This window comes from Mirounga angustirostris, unplaced genomic scaffold, assembly GCF_029215605.1.
Source record: "Mirounga angustirostris isolate CCGP_5_RB_7025 unplaced genomic scaffold, mMirAng1.0.hap1 SCAF_12, whole genome shotgun sequence".
Taxonomy (NCBI): domain Eukaryota; kingdom Metazoa; phylum Chordata; class Mammalia; order Carnivora; family Phocidae; genus Mirounga; species Mirounga angustirostris.
In genome coordinates, this window is record NW_026991720.1 from 106,069,024 (window position 1) to 106,090,782 (window position 21,759).

The 21,759-nt window shown below is 37.2% G+C and overlaps 1 protein-coding gene across 1 annotated transcript in view; it reads left to right on the forward strand.

Annotated features, from left to right (window-relative positions):
- LOC135362152 (alpha-mannosidase 2-like) overlaps nucleotides 1–21,759 on the forward strand; it is a 96,697-nt gene that overhangs the window by 43,445 nt on the left and 31,493 nt on the right. Inside the window, exons 9-12 of the mRNA XM_064575589.1 lie at nucleotides 7,534–7,699; nucleotides 9,026–9,244; nucleotides 10,008–10,130; nucleotides 13,863–13,977. Of these exons, the coding sequence (XP_064431659.1) occupies nucleotides 7,534–7,699; nucleotides 9,026–9,244; nucleotides 10,008–10,130; nucleotides 13,863–13,977 (623 nt within the window). The remainder of the gene's footprint in view (nucleotides 1–7,533; nucleotides 7,700–9,025; nucleotides 9,245–10,007; nucleotides 10,131–13,862; nucleotides 13,978–21,759) is intronic.

Sequence of the window (21,759 nt, forward strand, 5' to 3'; positions counted from 1 at the left end):
CTCTTCTGAGAAAGGTTTGCCAAGTCCTGCCCACAGGCCAGATAGGTAGCTCCATCGGGATGGTCCACCTGTACCTCCATTTCAGTGCGTATAAAACTGAACTCCTGGGGCGCCTGGGTGCCTCAGTCATTAAGCGTCTGCCTTGGGCTCAGGTCATGATCCCAAGGTCCTGGGATCAAGCCCCACATTGGGCTCCCTGCTCAGCAGGAAGCCTGCTTCTCCCTCTCCCTCTGCTTGTGTGTGTGTGTGTGTGTGTGCTCTCTCTCTGTCAAATAAATAAAATCTTTTTTTTAAATTTTTTTTAAATTAAAAATAAAACCAGATTCCTACTCTCTACTCAAATATTCTGTGGTTCTGAGCTCCTTAATAAAATTTCAGCATCATCATCCAGTTACCTGGGCCTCAATTTTTGAGTGATCATGTATTCCAGTTTTTCATTAGTGTCCCCTTCAGTCCCTGCTCATCTCTGTCTCTTTCACTTTCTCCTTGTACCCAAACAAATACCAGGTCTCTTCATTCTACTTCCTAAACGTATCACAGTTTTGTCCGCTTCTCCTTAACTTCAGTACCAGTGCCCTCCTTTAGGTTGCTACTGTCTCTCCCCTGAGTGATGGCGACACTCCTGTAACAGGTGTCCGTCCCTCCCTCATACATTTGTTGGAGGAATTAAATAAGGTTACGTATATGAATTTTATAGTGTAGAATCTGGTACTTAGTAGGCATTTAACGGATACTAGCCATGATGTTTCAGCTGCTCAAAACTCTTCTTTTGTCCACTGCCCTAAGGCTAAACTTACAGACTCTTTAACTTGAATTATGTGTCTACATTTTGGTTTCTCTAGCATCATCTTTCACATTACCCCAGCCTGCACTCTGTGTTTCAGCCCTTCAACTATCAATTCTCTTAACATACCATGTTCTCTTACTTCTAGACCTTTGCTGCCTGGAAACAAAACAAAAACCCCCTACCAGCACATCCCCAGGCGCGCACGGACACACACACACACACTCTCTTTGCCTGATTGACCCCTGGTTATCGTTTAGGGCTCAGCTTAAGTGTTACATTCTCTGGAAACTTTTTCCAGTATACTTGAGTCATATTAGGTGTCGTTCTTGTATGCTCCCATGGGACTGTGTGTCTAACCACTGTTGTCCCACATAGCACATGTATAATATTCCTATGAAGATGCTTGCTATAAACCCCGTGAAGGCATAGGTTGGGTCTTATTCATCATTCTTACATGACACCTAGCAGTCTGTCTAGAAAGTAACCCAGTAATACGTGCCAGGAGCGTTCAAACTAGGCATTGCACTGGAAAAAATCGATCCTGTGTAGAGATGAAGAGAACTGTGGGCAAAACCTTTCTCTCAGCTTTATCATCTGAAAAAATACTTTAAAAGACTTAAATGTTCAATAATAACCATCGAGGAATTGGTCAAATAAACTATGTTCATAAAATTCTATATAGTTAAAGAAGATGCCTGTGCTAGCATGTATTTTGTAATAAAGAGCATAGGATTGGTAAATTCTGAGGCTTAGCTTAAGTTTTTATGAAATCTGCCTTTCACATTCCATGGAGAAAATAAAGAAGACTCGCCTGAATTAAAGAAGTTATGAATGGTTGAATGAAATAAGAAGTACTTGGTATACAAGAGATGTCTGCTGATTGATCATTAAAAATTGTGGTAGAGAAGGTGACAATTATGAGAAGTTACGTGTAGTAATTGATAGGCAGTTAAGGACAGATTTAAAACTAAGCATCCCTCTGAGGAAAAGTATGTTTGTAGTGATCAATCTTTATGGGAAAATTTTTGCTTTAGGAGAATCATCTTGCATTCAGTATTACCTTCTTTTAAGATCAATGGGAGTTTTGGGTACTTCAGTATAATTTGTTGTGGGTATAGTGTTTCGCTTCAGATTGCATTCAACTGCATGTAACAAAAAGCGTGTTACATTGGCTTCCCAAGAAACCAAGTTTCAAAGTAGTAGGTAGTCCAGGCCTTGTGACGTGTTCCATGAGGTCATGAAAGGACCAGGCCCCTTTTACCTCTCAGCTCTGCATTAGCCTGTGGTGGTTCTCATGGTTTCAAGATTGTGCCTGGTTCTCCAGACATTGCATTGTGTTCCAGCCAGGAAGGGGTAGGAGGAGCAAAGGATGAAAGTTATGCCACTTGAGTCTGCTGACTTTTATTAAATTGAGGATACAATAATTTTCTGGGAAGCTCCACTTGCTGAATTCTAATTATATTTCATTGGCCAGAACTGTGTCACGTAGCCACAAGCATGGAGAATCAAGGGCTTTTTTTTTTTAAAGCTACGATTACTGTCTTCCTGAGTAAAATTGAGTTTCTGTCAGGAAAGGAGAATATGGGAATGGCTATTGGGTAGGCAACTAGCATTATCTACTCATTAGGTTCATTAACTAGATGACTCAGGCCAGCTACCATATTTTCTGATCATGGACTACTCTTCCCTGCCCTCTTCCTCTCAGGCTGGAGTTGTATTCTGCACACTGTGGAAACAGGTCTGTGCTGAATAAATCAGTCCTGGATGCTAGAAGCTTCTTAAAATCCTGTTCTCAAGACTCTCCTACCAGTTAGGTAGTAAAATCATATCTAACACAATTATTAAAGAAACAGATTTTCCATTTATTCTAAAACCAAAACATAATTAGATATTGTAAAATTAAGAATTGGGATAGAGATAAAGTAAAAGCATATATGTCCTGTTGGGATTTGGGGTATTCATATATAAAGAAAATATTCTTAAATGTTTACTGTTTCTTAGTGACCTATTTAGGGTCATGTTAAAAGATACTTATTCCTTGGTTCAGATAGTCAGCCATTCAGTGACAGATTTATTTTGTGTTCCTGCCTTTGTCGCACTGTGCTGGGATATGTTCATGTTCTCCTTCCCCTTTCATTTCTTGTGTTTTTTTGTTTTTTTTGTTTTTTGTTTTTTTCTTTTTCTTTCTTGTTCAGAACCACAGATAGGGTGTCTTCTATAAGAAGTCTATGCCTTGGACTGCTTGTATAGCCTACCTTTAAATAAAATCCTCAATCCTTTACCTGAAATCTTTTGTGAATTCAGAATTTTTATTTTCTAGGAACATAATATGCATATATGGCATATTATGACATACATATTTCAGTCTGGGACAGGGCTCATTAAATAATTTAAAATTTCTGAATATTAAGATCAAGTGGAATAAATAATTTTATGTGGCTTCATGTCAGTTCAGTTTAGGTTTTGCCACCAAATGAGTTTTGAAAAAACCTGATTTTCAGAATTTTTCAGATTTTGCAGATAGAGACTGTAGAGCTATATAATAAAGGTTTGGAAGAATTATGAAATAATTAGTTTAAAGTAATTAGCAAATTCCCTAATAAAGGCACAGTACAGGAGAAAGCACCATAACTCTTCTGACTTGCATTGGATTGTTACTAGCATCATGCTTAAGTGCCTCAACTTTTCCTCTTTGTCCAGCTTCCCATCCCTTCCAAAAATTGAAAAATGTCTGTCTTTCAAGAAATTTTTGCAAGTCAAGTGGTGCTGACTTTTCACCCTCTGTACCACATTCCCGAAGCACAGAGGTATTTAAGTGCTAACTTTTCTTCTTTATAAGAGTCCTTTCCTTGATTCTGCTTGTCTACTAGTGTTCTAGCTTCTTGAATATTCATTAGGCTTCCTCTTTATCAGAATTAAAAAAGAAATTCTTATTCCTTTCTTGCACCTCCTGAAAAAATACTTTTTATGGTTTTGTGTTAGGCAGTTTAAAGTTTATGATAGGCAGCTTTAAATAATATAACTATATTTATTATATATACATTTTTACTGTCACTTAGAAGTTTGAAGAAAATATTTATCAGTAGGCTACCATCATTCTCACATACTGATTTCTGAAAGATTTACAACGTGGTCAGAGTTTGTCTCCTTAGTGCTTTCAGGGCATGATATCTTAAATCATTCTTTTCATCAATTCTATGTGAACTTGAAAAGAATCTTCCTTCCCAGGCCCTTATAATTAGTCTACTGTGATTTTGTTCCTAGGTACAAAATTATTTTAGATTTTATTAGCTTTAGATTTTATCTGTGGAAGTGGCTGAACAGACTGCATTTAAAATGATAGTTTTAAGTTTTATTTCTTGAAAAGCAATGGCAAAGTAGTTATGTGTTCAGTGAACACCTGCTAAATTGCCTGGTTAGTCTGTGTTTTAATTGCCTTTTTATTGTTTATACTTTAAATCAAACTTTCTTAACTAGCTGTGTGGTTCTAGTTTGTTGTCAGATTTTTATACAGTGAATTAAGTTTATACAAGGTGTTTTAGTTGTGTGGTTTGTCTAATGAAATTCAAAGAGATTTTGTTTGTTGCTTCCAACATCTTGCAATTACCTCATCAAGGATCATAATTGGGAGAGTGCAGAAGATGGAGAGGAAAAATGTGTGCCCTCTGTGTGTTGGATTATGATGAGATATTTTGTTACACTGTGAAGGCAGAGTTAGCATGGGGACTACCAACTGTAATCTGGGAAGGATTATAATCATTTCCAGTTATGATATTTGGAAATGCATAACTTGGTAGAACTTAAGAAAAACTTGGGAAAGGAGATGAGATAGTGGCAAAGAAAAGCAGACGTTAGTTTTGCTGTATCTGCCAGGTAATGCAAATCTTGAATGATCCTCTTCTGTTATTGCTGTAATGCCAGAGGTTTCCCCCCCGTTAGTTGGAACTGTGTAATGCACCATGAAAGAGAGAAAGTAAATATCTGGACTACGAGTCATTTTTAAAAGTGATTTGTATTAGGGTTGGGCAGGGGGGAAGTGATGATTAAATGAGAGTCCTTAGCTGTTCTGTTTTGTTTTGTTTTCTTGTTTCTTGCACACTCAGTCCTCTGTTCTCTCTCTTCTTTCCTCCCCGTGTCCATCATGTCTTCTGAAATTGCTGAGACAGAGCTAATTAACTCAAAGCAGTTCACAGCATAGACTGAAGTGATATGGCGTATTTCAAAGCCTTCTGTTCTTCTGAACCAGATTTTTTTTTCCTTCTAAATGCAGATTAATAAAGCGTGCACTACAAGAGGAACAAGGAAAAGGATTTTAGTGAAGGTATCCCGATCCTGAAAAAGTCAGGATCACATACTAATGTGTGTGTCAGAGTCACATACTAATTAGGACTCATACTAATTAGCTACTAAAATGAAACAAAACAGAACCTAGTTCACAGCTTATTATAAAAAGTGATTTAATATTATATAAAACTAAATGTATGGTTAAAATTATTATTTGCTTTAAATGTGAATCTTTTTCCCCTATGGGACATGGGAAGGAATCTGTGTTCTGGATGCTTATTACCTAATTTATTGGTTGGGCACATGTTACATTTTATTATCAGAGCCCTTATGACTAGACCTGTGTAGTAGAGCATCCAACAAACCTGCCAGTAGGAATTCTAGGCTCAGTACCTGGATGTGCCTCAGGGCTTCTGCAGAATCAGGATACTGGCCCGAGTCTTCAGACCATATTATCTCTAAGCCTCTGGGGACATGGGGTTAAGCAGTAAATCACTCATTTCTGGGATGCTGGCTTAAACATCTTTGGTGCTGAGGATAGGTGATCCTCAACTGTTTTTCTTCTCCACGTTGCACATTAGGAATATAGTATTGTCTTGCTGGTAACAATGAATCCTGGCAGTTGTGATTCTCCAGGTGTGTTTGTGATGGGACAAGTCAGGTGACACGTAAGCTCTGGTAGAGGGCAGTAGGAGGGCACCAATAGGTTGGCAGATCCTTCAGGTAAGTCTGTTAGCATTGCCCTCACTATTCTTTAGAATTGCTTCTGTGGATAAAATAGGGTTTTACCCAGTATGTCAAGACTTCAGTGTCCTTTGTAAATACGTTTTTGACTACACAGCTTCAGCCACTCTTCTCTCGCACATCTATGGAATCTCGGTGAACATAAGTGGTGTAAGCTAGGTTGTGTGATCCTGTTGCATACTATAAGCCATTAGGAATTAGAGACATTTTTATTGCTGTGTTGTCGCTTTTGGTATCTCAGAATACTATTTCTATCATAAGAGCTTCTCCCGATAAACCCTTTATAAGTCAAACATTTTATAGATTTTATGCTACATGCTCGCTCTTTTCTTTTGTGTTTTCCTGTTGTCCTTCACTTTAGTTTTGACCACTGCAAGTATTAGTTTTACTTCTTATGCGATTTGCAATGCAATTGAAATACACAGAACACACGTAGAATAAAAGAGCACGACTACGCTTTCTAATGCACTAAATACACAATACTAGCTGGTGTCTGCCATCTTTGATGTAGCTGCTATGGGTCAGGGGGAGATGGGGTTGCTATTTGACTATTCAGTTCTGTGGTCCTGCAGTTACAAAATTGTATAGGAAACCAAAATATTTCAATCAAGAAAATATTCACTAATGAATCAGTGAGTTATATTATTCAAACATCCTCTTCGAAATATCTTTTGATTTATTTGAAGATAATCTGATTCAAATTGATCATAAAGTAAAATCATAAATCTTTCAAAGACTCTGTTTCATGAAGTCTGTGATATGATGGTCTAGAACATTTCTGCTCACAGGCAAAGCCATGAAACAGTGAGGATCTCCAACTAAGAATTCTTTGAATATCAAAGAAATTAAGAAGAGGACTTTAGGAAAAATGATGAAGTCCTTGAATATTTTTTACAAATGTAGTTATGTTTAAAACCATCCTATAAAAATTAAATGCGTGAAGGTGTCATAATGTGCTAATATAAAATATTGTTGGAAAAAGTCTGCCAGAAACTCCAGTTCATTCATTTTTTTGCTCATTCTAAGAATTGCATGTAGTTTTAAATAATTGTCTAAACTTATTTTAATAGTGTGTGTTGTCCTTTTTCTAGCTAGGCCAAGTCAAATCTTTTTTAGCACTATTTGTATAAAATTTTAACACCCTTTTTAAGTGGAGCTACTTGAAATGATCTTTTTTCCAGAACCAACTCTCTTGGGGAATAAGGATCCCATGTATATAAAATAAATGTGTGATTCTTCATGGATAGCCATACATTTTTGTTGTCTTTTAGTGGTCTAAAATGAATGTCAGGATTTTAATTGAAATTAATTGTGGCTAAAGTACAAATAGGCAATGTATGTGTTTTCTTACTCAGCGAGCTTAGGCAGGGATCAGGAGATTAGTTGGATCAAGCTGATTATTTTAGAAAGGCTAATAAAACCATGTGTTATATAGGTCATTTTCTGGGCCATGGAAATAACTTTATTATAGTTCTATTAATGTCTTCCATTTGTATAACATTTTATTCTTAGAAAGTGAATCATTATTTCATTACCCTTTGTAGTGTGTGTTATTTGTGATGAAATTGCGTGTTCTCCAAAAATTTTACCAGAATGTGTTCCTTATAAGTCCTCTCCGTGTGTTGACTCTATGTCTACAAGCTGAGTCTTTACACATAGTGTAAAAGAAGTAGAAATACTGCTTTAAGACCCGAGTAGTGAAGCAGCTGTTTTTGCAGGTATCTTGTGGTCTGTAATCCTTCAGAACAAGACCGAATCTCAGTGGTCTCAGTCTATGTGAGTTCCCCCACAGCACAAGTGTCTTCTGCTTCCGGAAAGCCTGTGGAAATTCAGATGAGTGCAGTTTGGAATACAGCAACTACTATTTCACAGACAGCCTATGAGGTACGTTTTCGCCATAGAACTTAAAGAGGCACCATTAAAAAAGCATAGCCAGTATGTAGTTTATATATGTATCCATGCTCCCTTTGAGTCATCACATTGGTGTATGTGAAGTGGTTAAAGTTGTGGATACCAGGGGATTTAACTGACCAGTTAAATGACACTAAAGGAAAAGAGATCCTGTGTTTCCTAGAATACTAATATCTTCTTTAGTGTGTATATCACATGTTATTATTAGTATGTTATTAGCATGCATATTGTATATCTTTGTAAGTATTGGAACTTTTTCCTGAAGTAATGAAGTCATCATTACCTAAAAAATTTTGAAATTCTTTGTTTAACTCAATTCAGTAACAATTATGCACACTGAAGTTGAGATAAATAACACCTTTTCTAAATAACTTAGGTCCTTTCAGCGTTTCATTGCAAAGGTGACGTGACACACCATAAAAGAAGGACTTCCTAAAATAGAGGAAGGTGCTTTTTACCTGAGATACAACTGTGGAAAGCCTGGCCTGAAGTAATAGACATTTTTGGAGAAAATTTCTTAAAGTAATATTAAACTGGACCCCCGCATCACTAGAAAAGTTGAATTCTTGGAGTCTCGAGTGCAAATTAAACTGTACTTCTGAAGACGCAGCCAAAAGCTAGGAACTCTAAATGAGAATTACTTTGCTTGTTAAAAGCCATTGCTGGCTGCTTTCATAAATCCATAATCCTTTAGTTAGAAAGGAGAAGATAATAGAAGTTTTGGTCAGATGTTACAGGAAACAGCCTATCTAGAAAAGGGAGGAATAGCTCCTAGAAGGCAGAGGTCACGACTTACAGTGTGTGTGCGTCCTCTGTGCTTTGTGTATTGTCTGCTGGACCCCAGGCATTCGATGGCCACTGTTAGCCTGCCTAATATTTATAGTATTACATTTACCACTTTTATTTTTAATGTACTTGAAACCATAGTATAAAAAGGGTCCTGATAATTAGGAAAAATCGTTGTTCACCTAAAGCTCCTACCTTCATGAAGCATTTTCTCCTCTGAGCATCCATTAAGAGCACCATAGGACAATTGAGGTTGCTCGTATAATTTCATATATTGAATGAAAGCATTCATGCCTTTGATAGTCCTACCAACCTGAAGTTATTAGATTCCCTGGATAAACGGAAATGTGGATACTCTACCCATAAATTCTCAAAACATCTTTAAAGTAGAGTATTAAATTCTTTTTAAAATACGGTAGTTTTTTTGTTGTTGCTCTTACTAGATGTATAAATCCTTTTCTTTCAGTAGATTGCATTTCTCTTTAAAAAAATTCTCTCCTCTGTCTTTTAAAGATCTCCTTCCTAGTGCAGATGCCACCACTCGGACTGAAAGTGTATAGAATTTTGGAATCAGCAAGTTCAGACCCACATTTAGCTGAGTATGTGCTGCATAATGGTAACGTAAAAGATAAAGGAATTTTCAACATGAAGAATGTAAAAAGTACTGAAGAAGATATAACTCTAGAGAACTCCTTTGTTAAACTTCGGTTTGATCAGTCTGGGCTTTTGGAGGTATGTTCTGAATAGTCTCCAAATTCATGGAAGGCTTATCACTTTTATTACAATATGTGCAGATTATGTATGCAGAGGGGGGAAAGTCGATGCAAATACTCTGGGAGAAAGGATGGATGAGCTATATGTATCTGATATATGTGGTCCACTGTGACCACTTGGTCCTAACAAGGGTGGTCTGTGGGTGGTGCTGCTCCGTGAACTGTTACTGGTCCACAAGATAAGTATAGAAGCTGTAATGGTTGAGAAAAATGTTTGTGGAAACTCTGAAAGCACAATGACACAATAAATTTATGCCTACTGAATCTAATAATAAAAAATTTGAGTGTATATTTGGTATATCACTTTAAATTTAATTTTTCTAGTAATTCACTCTTATTGTACTTCACAAAAATATTGGTCCATGCATACTGGAAATAAAAAAAAATAAACCTGCTTCTTCAGTACAGAAAGTTTGAGAAGCACTGGTCCACATCTCTTAATTTGTGTATCTCTTTCTTCCTTAATGAAGTGTGTTCTTTTTGTTTCTATTGTGAAAGTTTTAAATTCTAAGTATTAGCTATAAAAGTATACTTTTAAATATAAGATTTTGGGTGTTCATCCAAGAATCGTGAACATTAGAGGCTGAATGTTAGCATTTTTCTGTCTGTCTTGAGGTTTTTTGGTGTTTTTTTTTTTTAATCAACATATACATGGAACCAGATGCAACATCATTAAAATCTTAATATAGTAAGTTGCTTTTAAACATTGTTTTTATCCTTAGGAAATGATAAGTAAAGAAGACAGTAAACATCATGAAGTAAAAGTGCAATTTTCATGGTATGGAACCACCAGTAAAAAGGACAAAAGTGGTGCCTACCTCTTCTTACCTGATGGGGAAGCCAAGGTAAGTGCCAATGAACTGAGCTGTGAATAAGCATTTATTGAAAGAGTAATGAAGAAAAAAATAAGTTCATCTCATTATTTTGTCATCTGTTAGGTATAGATGAGTTGGTTCCACTATTATATTTCCTTATTGACACTTGGCAATCGGTAGTCGTGAGTGTTAGGTAAACAAATAATTTTTCAGGGTTGGAATTCATTAAGGTGCTACAATGAACAGTTGCTCTCCATGGAAAGAAGCCAGATTTGTTGGAGGGTTCAGGTGCTGTTGTGGTGTTCTGTGTGGCACAGCACATATACAGAGACAAATTATCTAGCCATAGGAGAAAAATAAATTGTCCAGTGGGCCATTTTTCTCCTTAACTTTCAGCACTTTAAAAAACAAAAAAAATTTTCCCTCCCCTTGACTGTAAAGGTGTAATAATATATACAAATTTTGGCACATTTTTGAAAATGCAGAAAACTGAAGAAAACAATAAAATTTACCAACTATTCCAAAGGCCATGCAAACCACTGCCAACATTTTGATGTATTTTTTATTGTCTTACTATGCATATCCCTTTCTCCCCCATTTTCACTGTTGTGACAGTGCTCACAATCAAATGGTATATTCTTCGAAAACACATTTTTAATATATACTGTTGTGATTAAAGGTCTGAGGGTCCAATGTCTAACATGGTGACTGTAGTTGATAACACCGTATTATATGATATGCTGAGAGAGTAGAACTTAAATGTTTTCACACACACAAAAATGTATATATATGTAAAAAAAAAAAAAGAATTTCCTATTGTTGCATATGTAGATTTTCTCCCAATACTTCACTACTGTAACATTGTGATAAGCTTCCTTTGTAGCATTCTTTTTATGCAGTGATGATTATTTCCTGAGAATAACTTTCTAGAAGAGTTATTTTGTGTCAGTGGATGAGGCCTTTAAGACTTGATACAGGGGCGCCTGGGTGGCTCAGATGGTTAAGCGACTGCCTTTGGCTCAGGTCATGATCCTGGAGTCCCGGGATCGAGTTCCGCATCAGGCTCCCTGCTCGGCGGGGAGTCTGCTTCTCCCTCTGACCCTCCTCCCTCTCCTGCTCTCTGTCTCTCATTCTCTCTCTCTCAAATAAATAAATAAAATCTTTAAAAAAAAAGACTTGATACATACTGGGGCGCCTGGGTGGCTCAGTTGTTAAGCATCTGCCTTCGGCTCAGGTCCTGGTCCCAGGGTCCTGGGATGGAGCCCCGCATCAGGCTCCCTGCTCTGCGGGGAGCCTGCTTCTCCCTCTCCCACTCCCCCTGCTTGTGTTCCCTCTCTAGCTGTGTTTCTCTCTGTCAAATAAATAAAACCTTTAAAAAAAAAAAAAAGACTTGATACATACTATTTCTCTGTCCTCTAAAGTGACTGCATAAATATTCGCTCCCACCAGCATTTTTGAGAGTAGCTCTCTAATATACCACTCCAAGCACTGAGAATCAGTCATATCAAAAGCTTTACCTATAATAATGGGTGAAAAATATTTTACTGTTAAGTTTTTGTGATTATTAGGGAAGCTAAACTTCATACATTTATTTCTCTCTCCTATATCTTTTGTGAGTTTCATATATAAGTTCTTTGACCATTTTTCTACTGGTATGACTTATGGATCTATAAGCATTCTTTATATATGGTAAAAATTAATCCTTTTTCCTATATACTGCAAAATGTTCCATCAGTGTGTCATTTAATTTAATTATGTTATGCTGTTATAGTATTTTTTTTTTAATTTTTGTGTAGTCAGTTCTGTATTTTTTTCTTTAGAACATCTTCCTTTGCTTTTCTACTTATATAGGTTTTCTCTATTTCAAGATAAGTTAAATATTCTCCATATTTTGTTGCCTAGAAACCTATCTCCTGCAGAAGTTACTGTTGTTCTTCAATTTCGAAAAACCTGTTAACCGAAATCAAATAATAGATTTTATTTTATTTTATTTTTTTAAAGATTTTATTTATTTATTTGACAGAGAGAGACACAGAGAGAGAAGGAACACAAGCAGCAGGGGTGGGAGAGGGAGAAGCAGGCTTCTCACTGAGCAGGGAGCCCGATGCGGGGCTCGATCCCAGCACCCCGGGACCATGACCTGAGCTGAAGGCAGACGCTTAACGACTGAGCCACCCAGGCGCCCCAAATAATAGATTTTAAAGAATAGCATTGACCGTTCTAAGGAGTCTAGTTTTTTGTTGTTTCGATTTTTTTTTAATCAGTGAGGAATTAAAGGTAAACTACAGCTCATAGTAGCCGTTCTAGGAAGGGTAGTGGATCCTAAGTATAAGCTGTATCAGTCTGTTCTCACTTGGACAAGAATTTGGGTTTTGGTTTTTTTTTTTTTTTAAGATTTTTATTTATTTATTTGAGAGAGAGAGTCAGAGAGAGGGCACAAGCAAGGGGAGCAGCAGAGGGAGACGGAGAAGCAGGCTCCCTGCTCAGCAGGGAGACCGACGTGGGGCTTGATTCCAGGAACCTGGGATCATAACCCCAGCCAAAGGCAGACGCTTAACCGACTGAGTCACCCAGGCACCCCAGGAATTTGGTTTTGATTGACTGTTCTTATACCAAAGAAAAAATGAAAAATAACAATACTTCTGGAATATTATGCATGGACAATTGTGACTAATTTATTTAAAATTATTCTATCTTTAAATAGCTCTAATATTAAATTAAAAAACCAAGAGAATTATCATATATTTACAAAGAGAAAATAAAAGACTATCAGGGAGGCAGGTGGGTGCATCAGAAACAGGTAGGAGCCCAGAAATCCCCATGCCAGCTTTCATCTTCTTCCCTTACTTTTTAGCTATATGGTAAAATTAGGTCCAAGAACTCTGTAAACTCTTAATGCATTATATTAATTTCAGAATATTTTTTCTAGAACCAGAGAGGTACATTTGGAAGAAAATTTCACAGTTCTGAAAATCTGATGCTACTTAAGTAGTTCGCAATGCAAGCCTAGCTCGTCATGCCATTGTTGAGCTTCTGCAGCCTGTAATGCTTAAGAAAATATAATTCCTTCAAAAAAAAAGAAAATATAATTCTTCATAAATGCTTTCAATGTGTTCCTATGTCACAGAAGTATGTTCTGTTCCTGATTTTTCTTGACAACTAGAATCGAAATGACGAAACCTTAAACCAGTGGTTGCCATAGTTTTTTCAAGTTTGTAAATTTGCTTTATATTCAGCTAGTTCTTTCTAGTAAAAGGGCAGTGTGTTTTATAGACTAGTAAACCTAAGTGTGATTAAGCAATTCTCTGAATCCTGCTTTCTGTTTGCTTAGATGACTCCCTGTGGTCATCCTTGCCACCTGCCCGACCCCTGAACATTAGGGGGCCACGGTTATAATAAACGTTTGCCTGGGAAAATGTCACTGCTGTAGAATGAATGGTATTTCTAATAAATAGCACATGGACAATATAGAAGGGTTTTAATTAGAAATTTTTATAGCTGGGAGGGAATGTTTATAGATCACCTAGGCCAGTCAAGTTGTAAACATTTTTATTTTCTATTTTCAGCACTTTTTGTCTAATGAAAAACCTTATACCCCATTTTTATAGCATGCACCTGTTCTGATACCTTGTAAGGTTTTGTTTTCACTTGAGATTGCAAATATCAGGTGGTATGTATTTGCCATTTGGGAAATGATAATAAACATCCCTTGGAAAAGTTAAAAGCTGAATTTTTTTCTTAAAAATGTCATTTCCTCCTCAGCCTTATGTTTACACAACACTGCCCTTTGTCAGAGTGCAACGTGGAAGGTTTTACTCAGACGTGACTTGCTTTTTGGAACATGTTACCCATGGGGTCCGACTGTACAACATCCAAGGTAAGAAAACAAAGCAATAGCTGTGAAACATGTACTCTGGTTCTGGAATTCTTTGTGTGTCATTTTTAATAAACTAGCAATTGGTTTTTTGTGTTTTTTTTGTTGTTGTTGTTATGTTATGTTAATCACCATACATTACATCACTAGTTTTAGATGAAGTGTTCCATGATTCGTTGTTTGTGCATAACACCCAGTGCTCCATGCAGTACGTGCCCTCTTTAATACCCATCACCAGGCTCACTCATCCCCCCACCCCCTCCCCTCTAGAACCCTCAGTTTGTTTCTCAGAGTCCATTGCCTCTCATGGAACAATTGGTTTTTGAACATGGTATTTATGGTGGTCTTTCCTAAACTTGTCATTATACTCACTGTGTGGTTTAAAAATATACTTAGCCTTTTGATAATCAGAAATGGTAAAACATTTAACTCTACATATGTATGTTCTTTCCCTATATATATCTCCTCTTACGTCTCATAATATTTGTCTTGGTCATGAGTTCATTAATTGGAATCTTTATTTCTAAGATCTAAAAACAGTGGGGTTTTTTGTTGTTGTTTTAATTTTACAAAATGGGAATTCTGTCAGTTACGGCTCTCAGTTAGTAGATCATTGACCGTCTCTGACATGCACACACACCCCCCACGTATGGCCTGCCTTAAATATGGAATGTATTACAATAGCAGGTGTTACTGGAATTTAACTTTCTTTTAAGAAAAACGTTCGTTACTAGTTCTTTCTGTTTACAAGTCTTTACCTGGGAGAGTATAAAATCGGGCGATTGTTTATTGCTTTTAGGATGGGACTGATGAGCAGCATCTTTATCAACCAAGTGACAGTAAATAGGCTTTTAATCCTCTTAGGGACTTAACCATGGGCAGTGGTTCTTGTCCTTCCTTAGGATTTGGATGGAGCCGTGGCTCCCAGACACCCTCAGAGTTGCACATTTATGTTGGTTCATGTTGAATTCACTTTTTTTTAGAATGGAGTACTTTTCCAACCACAAATTTAATCCTAGTAACCAGACCACTTAACCATGGTATCAACTCTCTTAGAAAAGGACCTCATAAAAATGCCACTTTAGATTCTTCTTTGCTGTTAGCTAGGCTGAAAAAGTTAGAAAAGGAAATATTGTTTCCTTGAATCTTTATACCAGTAGATAATAAAGCGTTTGAAAACTAATGATAAAATATATGGGCAGGCGCTGTTTGCTTTTTGGGTTTTGTGGGGAAGCAAAGGGTACTGTGTTCAGGGAATGTTCACTTTGCTACCTACAAGAAAGTCTGAAATAATCTTTTATTGAGTTTTATTGAGTTTTCTAAAATCTCTGGTAAGCCAGAAACAATATTTTTGACCATCCTTTTCTACTCTTGCATAAGCCATTGTTCAACATCTCTGAGAGCTCTAAAATTATACCTTCAGCTACGGCCAGAGGTTTCATTTTATGGGTAGAAAGTAGCATCCCCATCACACAGGAGATGTGCTTATCTGCTTTTAGATTTGCTTAAAAAACTGTTGCTTGTAATGGAATGTTTCTTCCTTGAGTACAGCATGGCCCCCACTTTGGCCCAGGCCTGTGTCATCAAGCATGGTTTACTGTTGTTTTTCCTTAGGTCTACTTAGGAGGTAGGCTGTGTGACAGAGTTAATGCTGAAGCAGCTCGCCAGAGAATTCCTACTTCTCAGTCAAGTCCGTTTGCTTAATTGCTTTTCTTTTTGTTTAAATGAGTCTGTCACCATCATTGCAGCCTCAGAGTTTTCGCAGGTTGTCCAGGGGATCTGGAGCTCATCACAGAGGATGGTTTCCGTAAATTAGAGGGCCCTCTTCTGCTGCTGTGACTATAAGCTTAGTTTGCCGTCATAGCCCAGTGGTTGATTTGGAAATTAATAGGCTCTGACTTGCCTGTGTACTCAACCCAACAAACATGCATTTACCAGGCCCTAAAAGCTTTTCTTTTCTCCTCTTTCCTTCTCCCCAGCTAAGCAGTCCAAAATGCCCAATGGCTGACTAGTAGCCCCTTTGCAGAACCAGGAACCACCAAGATTTAACTGCCTCCCAGCCCTCCAAGGTGACAATGCCAGTGGATTGGTCAGTTAAGAAAGAGAAGTTGTTCTCAACTGGACGCTTAGAGTATTAGCATAACAAAAATAATAATAATAAAATAAGAATACAGACCTCGAATTGCCTCTGGATGTCACAATGGGTGGAATAAACAGGGTGAAGCATTTGGATGAGATTTCTGTAGCTTGAAAGCAGAAAGCTTCATTAGTTGGTGAGAAACGACAGATAAATAAGTTAGGTATAACGTGAAGTTAACTTAGAGTGCTTCTCCAGATGCGTTTTACTGTTCTTGGCTTGGATTGAACCTGAAACCAGCGTGTATAACCATTCGAAGTGACATAGCAATCTTTATTTTTGCTCTCTCAAGCCCAGAGTGTTTATATTTTTTGTTTTTTTCCAACATGAAAGCAATCGGTGGGAGATGGAGATACCAGTTCACCTGAAAGGCTTTCATTCAAACTATACATCCTTCTATGTTTGTATCTGAGCCCTTCTCAACAAATCTCCCTCTTGGAAAAAATAAGCCCCGTTGTGGAGAGAGAGCCTCTTCTCAGTCGCCTTCCTGACCTCCCTCCATCTTTCGTTTTCTTTCACATACCGGTGCATGAAGGCTCAGGTTGTCTGGATCCTGGCTCATTGGGGTTTTAATTAAATCACTGGTCGAAACCTAAGGAAGAGATGTGAGGTCTTCAGGGTGTTTGGATGTCGACGAGTTCAAAGTGCCTGAATGGGGTCTGGTTATGCTGCACCAAAGCAGCCATACTGTGAAATACTTGAAAGCTCTTCGGTGTTTTAAACTTCGGCCTCATGTAAACCAGGTATCTGGGCGATTGATCAAAATCCATGGACAGGATGTAGCTTTTCGTCTTAGGTGTAGAGAAAACATCAGCCAACTTCCATGCTTTTGTCGAGTGGCTTGTGTTTAATATTTCTTGAAAGAACGTAAATACCTACTTTCAAATTTAACTTTCTAAATTGTCTTTGGATGTATGCTAATTGTGCCCCCTTTAAATCAACTGACCAGATGCAGTTATTCGGATGAGTATTAATGAATAGAGCCTGTTTGTTGCTAGTACCAAATTTATGAGCCAGAAAAAAATGGGGCTTGAGGGAGAGAAACTATTAATATTTTATGATTAGGTACTATAATGGTATTAGGTTACTAAACCATTAATTATACAAAAGATTTTATTACCTCTCAGCAACAAGGATAAAGAAACAGAAAGAGTTGATATTATGGAATATCTGTCTTTATTGAGAGTCTATATTAAATGTTTCAAATTCAGTTTACTTGAAATATTCTTTTAAAAAAACTAAAGTAATACAAACCTGATAAAGTATTCTTAAATTCCTCAGTCTCTATTTTAGTTACTCTTTGACCGTTTTCTCCCCCAAAGTAACCTTTGGCTCCAATTAAGCTTTGGGAGAGAAAACAAAAGCAAGAACAGAAATCAAACAGCACTTCCCAGATTATAAAAACTGTGTGGTCATCATTGATTTTGCAACAAACTGAGTTGGGAGGCGTAGGTTCAACCAACTTTGTTTTTTTGTTTTTTGTTTTTTTCTTGGTGTTTTATATTTAAGTTTTAGTGTCTATTTGTGTTCTCTCCAGATTCTGAAAATGGTCAGAGGTGCAGTTTAGAGTCCTCTCTTAACATCATTTAAGCTATTAAAAAACACTCTTGTGTTTCTTTTCATTATTGTTCAAACATTACATTCAAAACGTTTCTAGAAATATTAAATTAGAGGAAATCTTGTGCTCACTAGCTTTAAAAGCTCTACAAGATCAGAGGGATTTGAAAGAGTTCTAATGCAACACAATGTATCGCCTTCTATCAGGTTAAATAAGAAATCCATTTTGAGGCACCCATAATTTAATGAAATGCCCTTTTGGAACTATTTTTTTTTAATTTTTCAAAGATTATATTTAGTTTGTAGAAAATAACATTTTTCTGGAGGAAAAGATGGGAGAAATGAGGATTAATTTTTCTTGCACTATAATCATCTTTCATTAAATTGAAGCTTTTTGTGTCACTAAGGCTACTTTAGCTTTTTTTTTGTTAATCTTGATTTGGAAGATAGAATGTGATACAGGCAGAAGCCCCTGTATCCCCTTACGTTATATTTGTTTCATCACAACAAGTGCATACCTTGCAGTGACATCATGATCAGTAAGTGACATTTGCTAGCTGTGGCTTCATTTGTCTTTGGAGTTGTAATTATTAGACTTTGGTGCCCTAGTTTTTTGACATCAACAGCTACTTTGAAGAATGAGGTTGCTATGGGTTACCAGTGTGTCCTGTACATTTTCACTAGCACAAGGTTCAGGTTCCAGATCGGTTAAAATATATACCTTCAAGCTTCCCCCCGCCTCTCCGCCCCAGGACTACGTTCTCCTAGGCGGGTGTTTGTGAATGAATGAGTATGTGTGTAAACCATGTTTCAACCCTTAAGAGAAATATCTAAATGCAATACTTTTGCCTATTTTCCACCAACATACTATGAAAGTACTATATGTAATGGATCTTGCTAAAAGAAAGCAAGTAGCCTGGAGGTAAAATGTAATGAACTGCCATCAAAAAGTATGGAAGAAAAGACTTTCCTTTGGCTGCAATGACTGAGTAATTTCCTTGCATGGGCACATTTAGCATTCAAAAAGAGGTCGCTTAGTTTTTCTCTGTTTTGAATATGTAATGTGATTGGATTCATAACATGACCCTTGACTTTTAGAAAGTCAAAATGAACTCCATCTAGTTAAACACATAAGAGAATCACACTGGGAATTAGAGGTCTGAATCCTCAGTTGTGCCTTAAAGCCAACCAGTGACCTTGAGTTTGTCCTTAGATTTCTTACGGACTCAGTTTCTTAAACTGTAGAAAGACTAGATAGATGGCCAATTAGGTATAACCATTAAAGAGTCTTCACAAAACTTAGTATTACATAAAGTCTCTGTTGTGCTTAACTCCTTGCTCCTAAATTCATCTTCTAAGGATGGTTGAATCTGGGCCTTCCATCCCTGGAGTCCTCCTCCTTGTAAACAAGGTCTCAGAGCTTCACTGAAGTTGTTTTTATTTCCATGAAAAGATTCATGAGGATATTAAAATGGTTTGCAATCAATCTCTCATTTTTTTCCCAGGACTGCGTTCCATATTTAGTTTAAGAGTAAAAAGCATTAAGTAAGTTATGGCTAGGCAGACTTAGGTAATTCAGACATTTTGGGAATACCATAATATGCAATTGACTGCTAAGGATTTTTCTTTCCTGCTAATTGGAACTTTTAAAAATTGAAATAAGTAGCTATGTGTTGAATCTGATTATTCCCTACAGGCATGAAAGAGGAGGTTATTTTAAGGGACTATAAGCACATTCTGGCTACACAAATTGAGAACTCAGAGGTTATCTTGGGGGCTCGTTGACAGCAGCTGCTGTGTTGAAAGCATAGCTTCTTAGCAGGGAAGCATCCTCCCCCACAAATAAGTGTTGTACTAAACTCAGATGAAGGGCAGGGGGATGGGAAATATAGGGGGAGTATGGTGGTTAAGAGCTCAGACTCCAGAGTCCACGTACCTGCATGTCATCCCCAGCTCCTATCCCAGCTCTGCCGCTTACTAGCTAGCTGCTTGACCTTGCGCAAGTTATTACCTCTCTGTCCTTGGTTTTGTCATACTGAAAAAGGTGACAATAATAGAATCCACCTCACAGAAGTGTTGGAAGATTAACTGAGTTAATATACATAAAGCCTGGCACATATTAAGTGTTGTGTCTCCTTAAGAGGTTGTGTAGGCTTTGGGCACCTGGGTGGCTCCGTCGGTTAGGCGTCTGACTCTTGATCTCAGCTCAGGTCTTGATCTTAGGGGTTGTGAGTTCAAGCCCCACATTGGGCTCCGTGCTGGGTGTGGAGTCTACTTAAAAAAAAAAAAAAAAGAGGATGTGGGCCAGATGAATTAGACATAAGTGTTACAAAAGACAGTAGCCATTGAGGGTTGGGGGTATTGGGGAAGATTTGATAAAGGAAGTGAGCTGTTGAGATGCTATGTCTTAGAGAAATGTCATTTATATAGGCAGAAAGGAGGGAAAGAACATTACAAAGCGTGAAGTGGGGTTTTTTTTAATCAGACTCCTTTGTTCCTATTAGAATTTGAAAAACTATTACATATATTTAAGTTGGCATCTAGTTTTTATACATTTAAAGAATTGCAGATGTTTTTTTCTGGAATATAATAAATATTGACATTTTAAAATAAGCATATCCAGTGAGTAGCAATTTGATTTCCAAATCATGCATTTTTAAAAAGGCCTGAATAAGATCTTTAACAGTCAAATTTCACATCCTTATTTTCTCCTTGAACTCGTATTTCCATTCTACTTCCACAGAATTTTATCTTAATGTAATATTTTTATGCTTGAGAGTCTTGTTATTCATCAACCTTTCATTACTCTTATGAAATACATATGTATGTGTATATTAAGTTTAAAAATTCTATCATCCTAAAAGTAAGTATTAAATTTTTTCTGGATTGAGTTATAAAGATTATTAGTAGTATACAGTTGATCAAAACAGTCCCTGTATAGGGGCACCTGGGTGGCTCAGTCGTTAAGCGTCTGCCTCCTGTATATTGCCATTTTGGTCATTTATTTCATGAACTTATAGGAAACTTTTTGCTCAGTGGATGAATCGTTTCTACCCTTTGTATCCCCATATGTTCATGTATCCATTGGTGAATGTTACTTATTGCTAGAATGAGATAGTTTTCAGCATCGATTTTCTTCTTAATTTTTGTTTTTATAAAGGTAAGGCCAAAAAATGATGTTACCATAAATAGGTGGGAATGGAAGGAGTTCTATTATAAGAATGTCATTCAGTCCCTTGAACTCCTTATGAGTTATGGTCCATAAATCACAGAATTGTCTATTGTCAAACTTGAGTTTCAATCAATTATTTTTAATGATCTACTGCCTGACAAATTGATTAGATACACCTTCAGTTTTGTTGAAGGCAAACAATAGAAAATCACATGCTTTGGAAAATATTTGTTACCCAGCCTTTAAAGTTCAACCAAACACCAGTATTGCAAATTGTCTCTGTTCAGCGTCCACTGGAGTTAGGATGAATGAGTGGTATGCTACTGATTCTTTTTTGTTATTTCAAGAGAAGGAACGGTAAAAGTGTGATTTAAAAAAAAAAAGAAAAAAACAAGGAAGAACTGCTTGCCTCCATAGCAAGATCAACTTGAGAAGTAAGAGTACACAGAATCCAGGCTTCCTGCATTAAGCTACCTTGGAAAGGAGCATGTTTGGGAGAGCGGGAAGTAGGCAAGTTCAGAGTGACTGTCAGTGTGGAGAGTATGCGAACAGACCATTATGAGTATTCTAGCATTCTTCCCTCGCTTGTCCTGGACCAGCCCCAGCTTGGATCGTTGGGAAGGGAACAGGAAAGCTCTACAGTGTTGTGAGCTGTTTTATTCACTCCCCATGGAAGTGCTTTCGTTAGATCTTGTCTGTTTTGGATTTAAAAAAATGTTACTGATGTAGATGTTGTATTCCCTCCAAGAGAGAGCTTCCAAAAAACCTATTGTTTCTTTTTTTTTTTTAAAGATTCTATTCATTTATTCATGAGAGATAGAGAGAGAGAGGCAGAGGCAGAGGGAGAAGCAGGCTCCCAAGGAGCAGGGAGCCTGATGCGGGACTCGATCCCAGGACCCTGGGATCATGACCTGAGCCG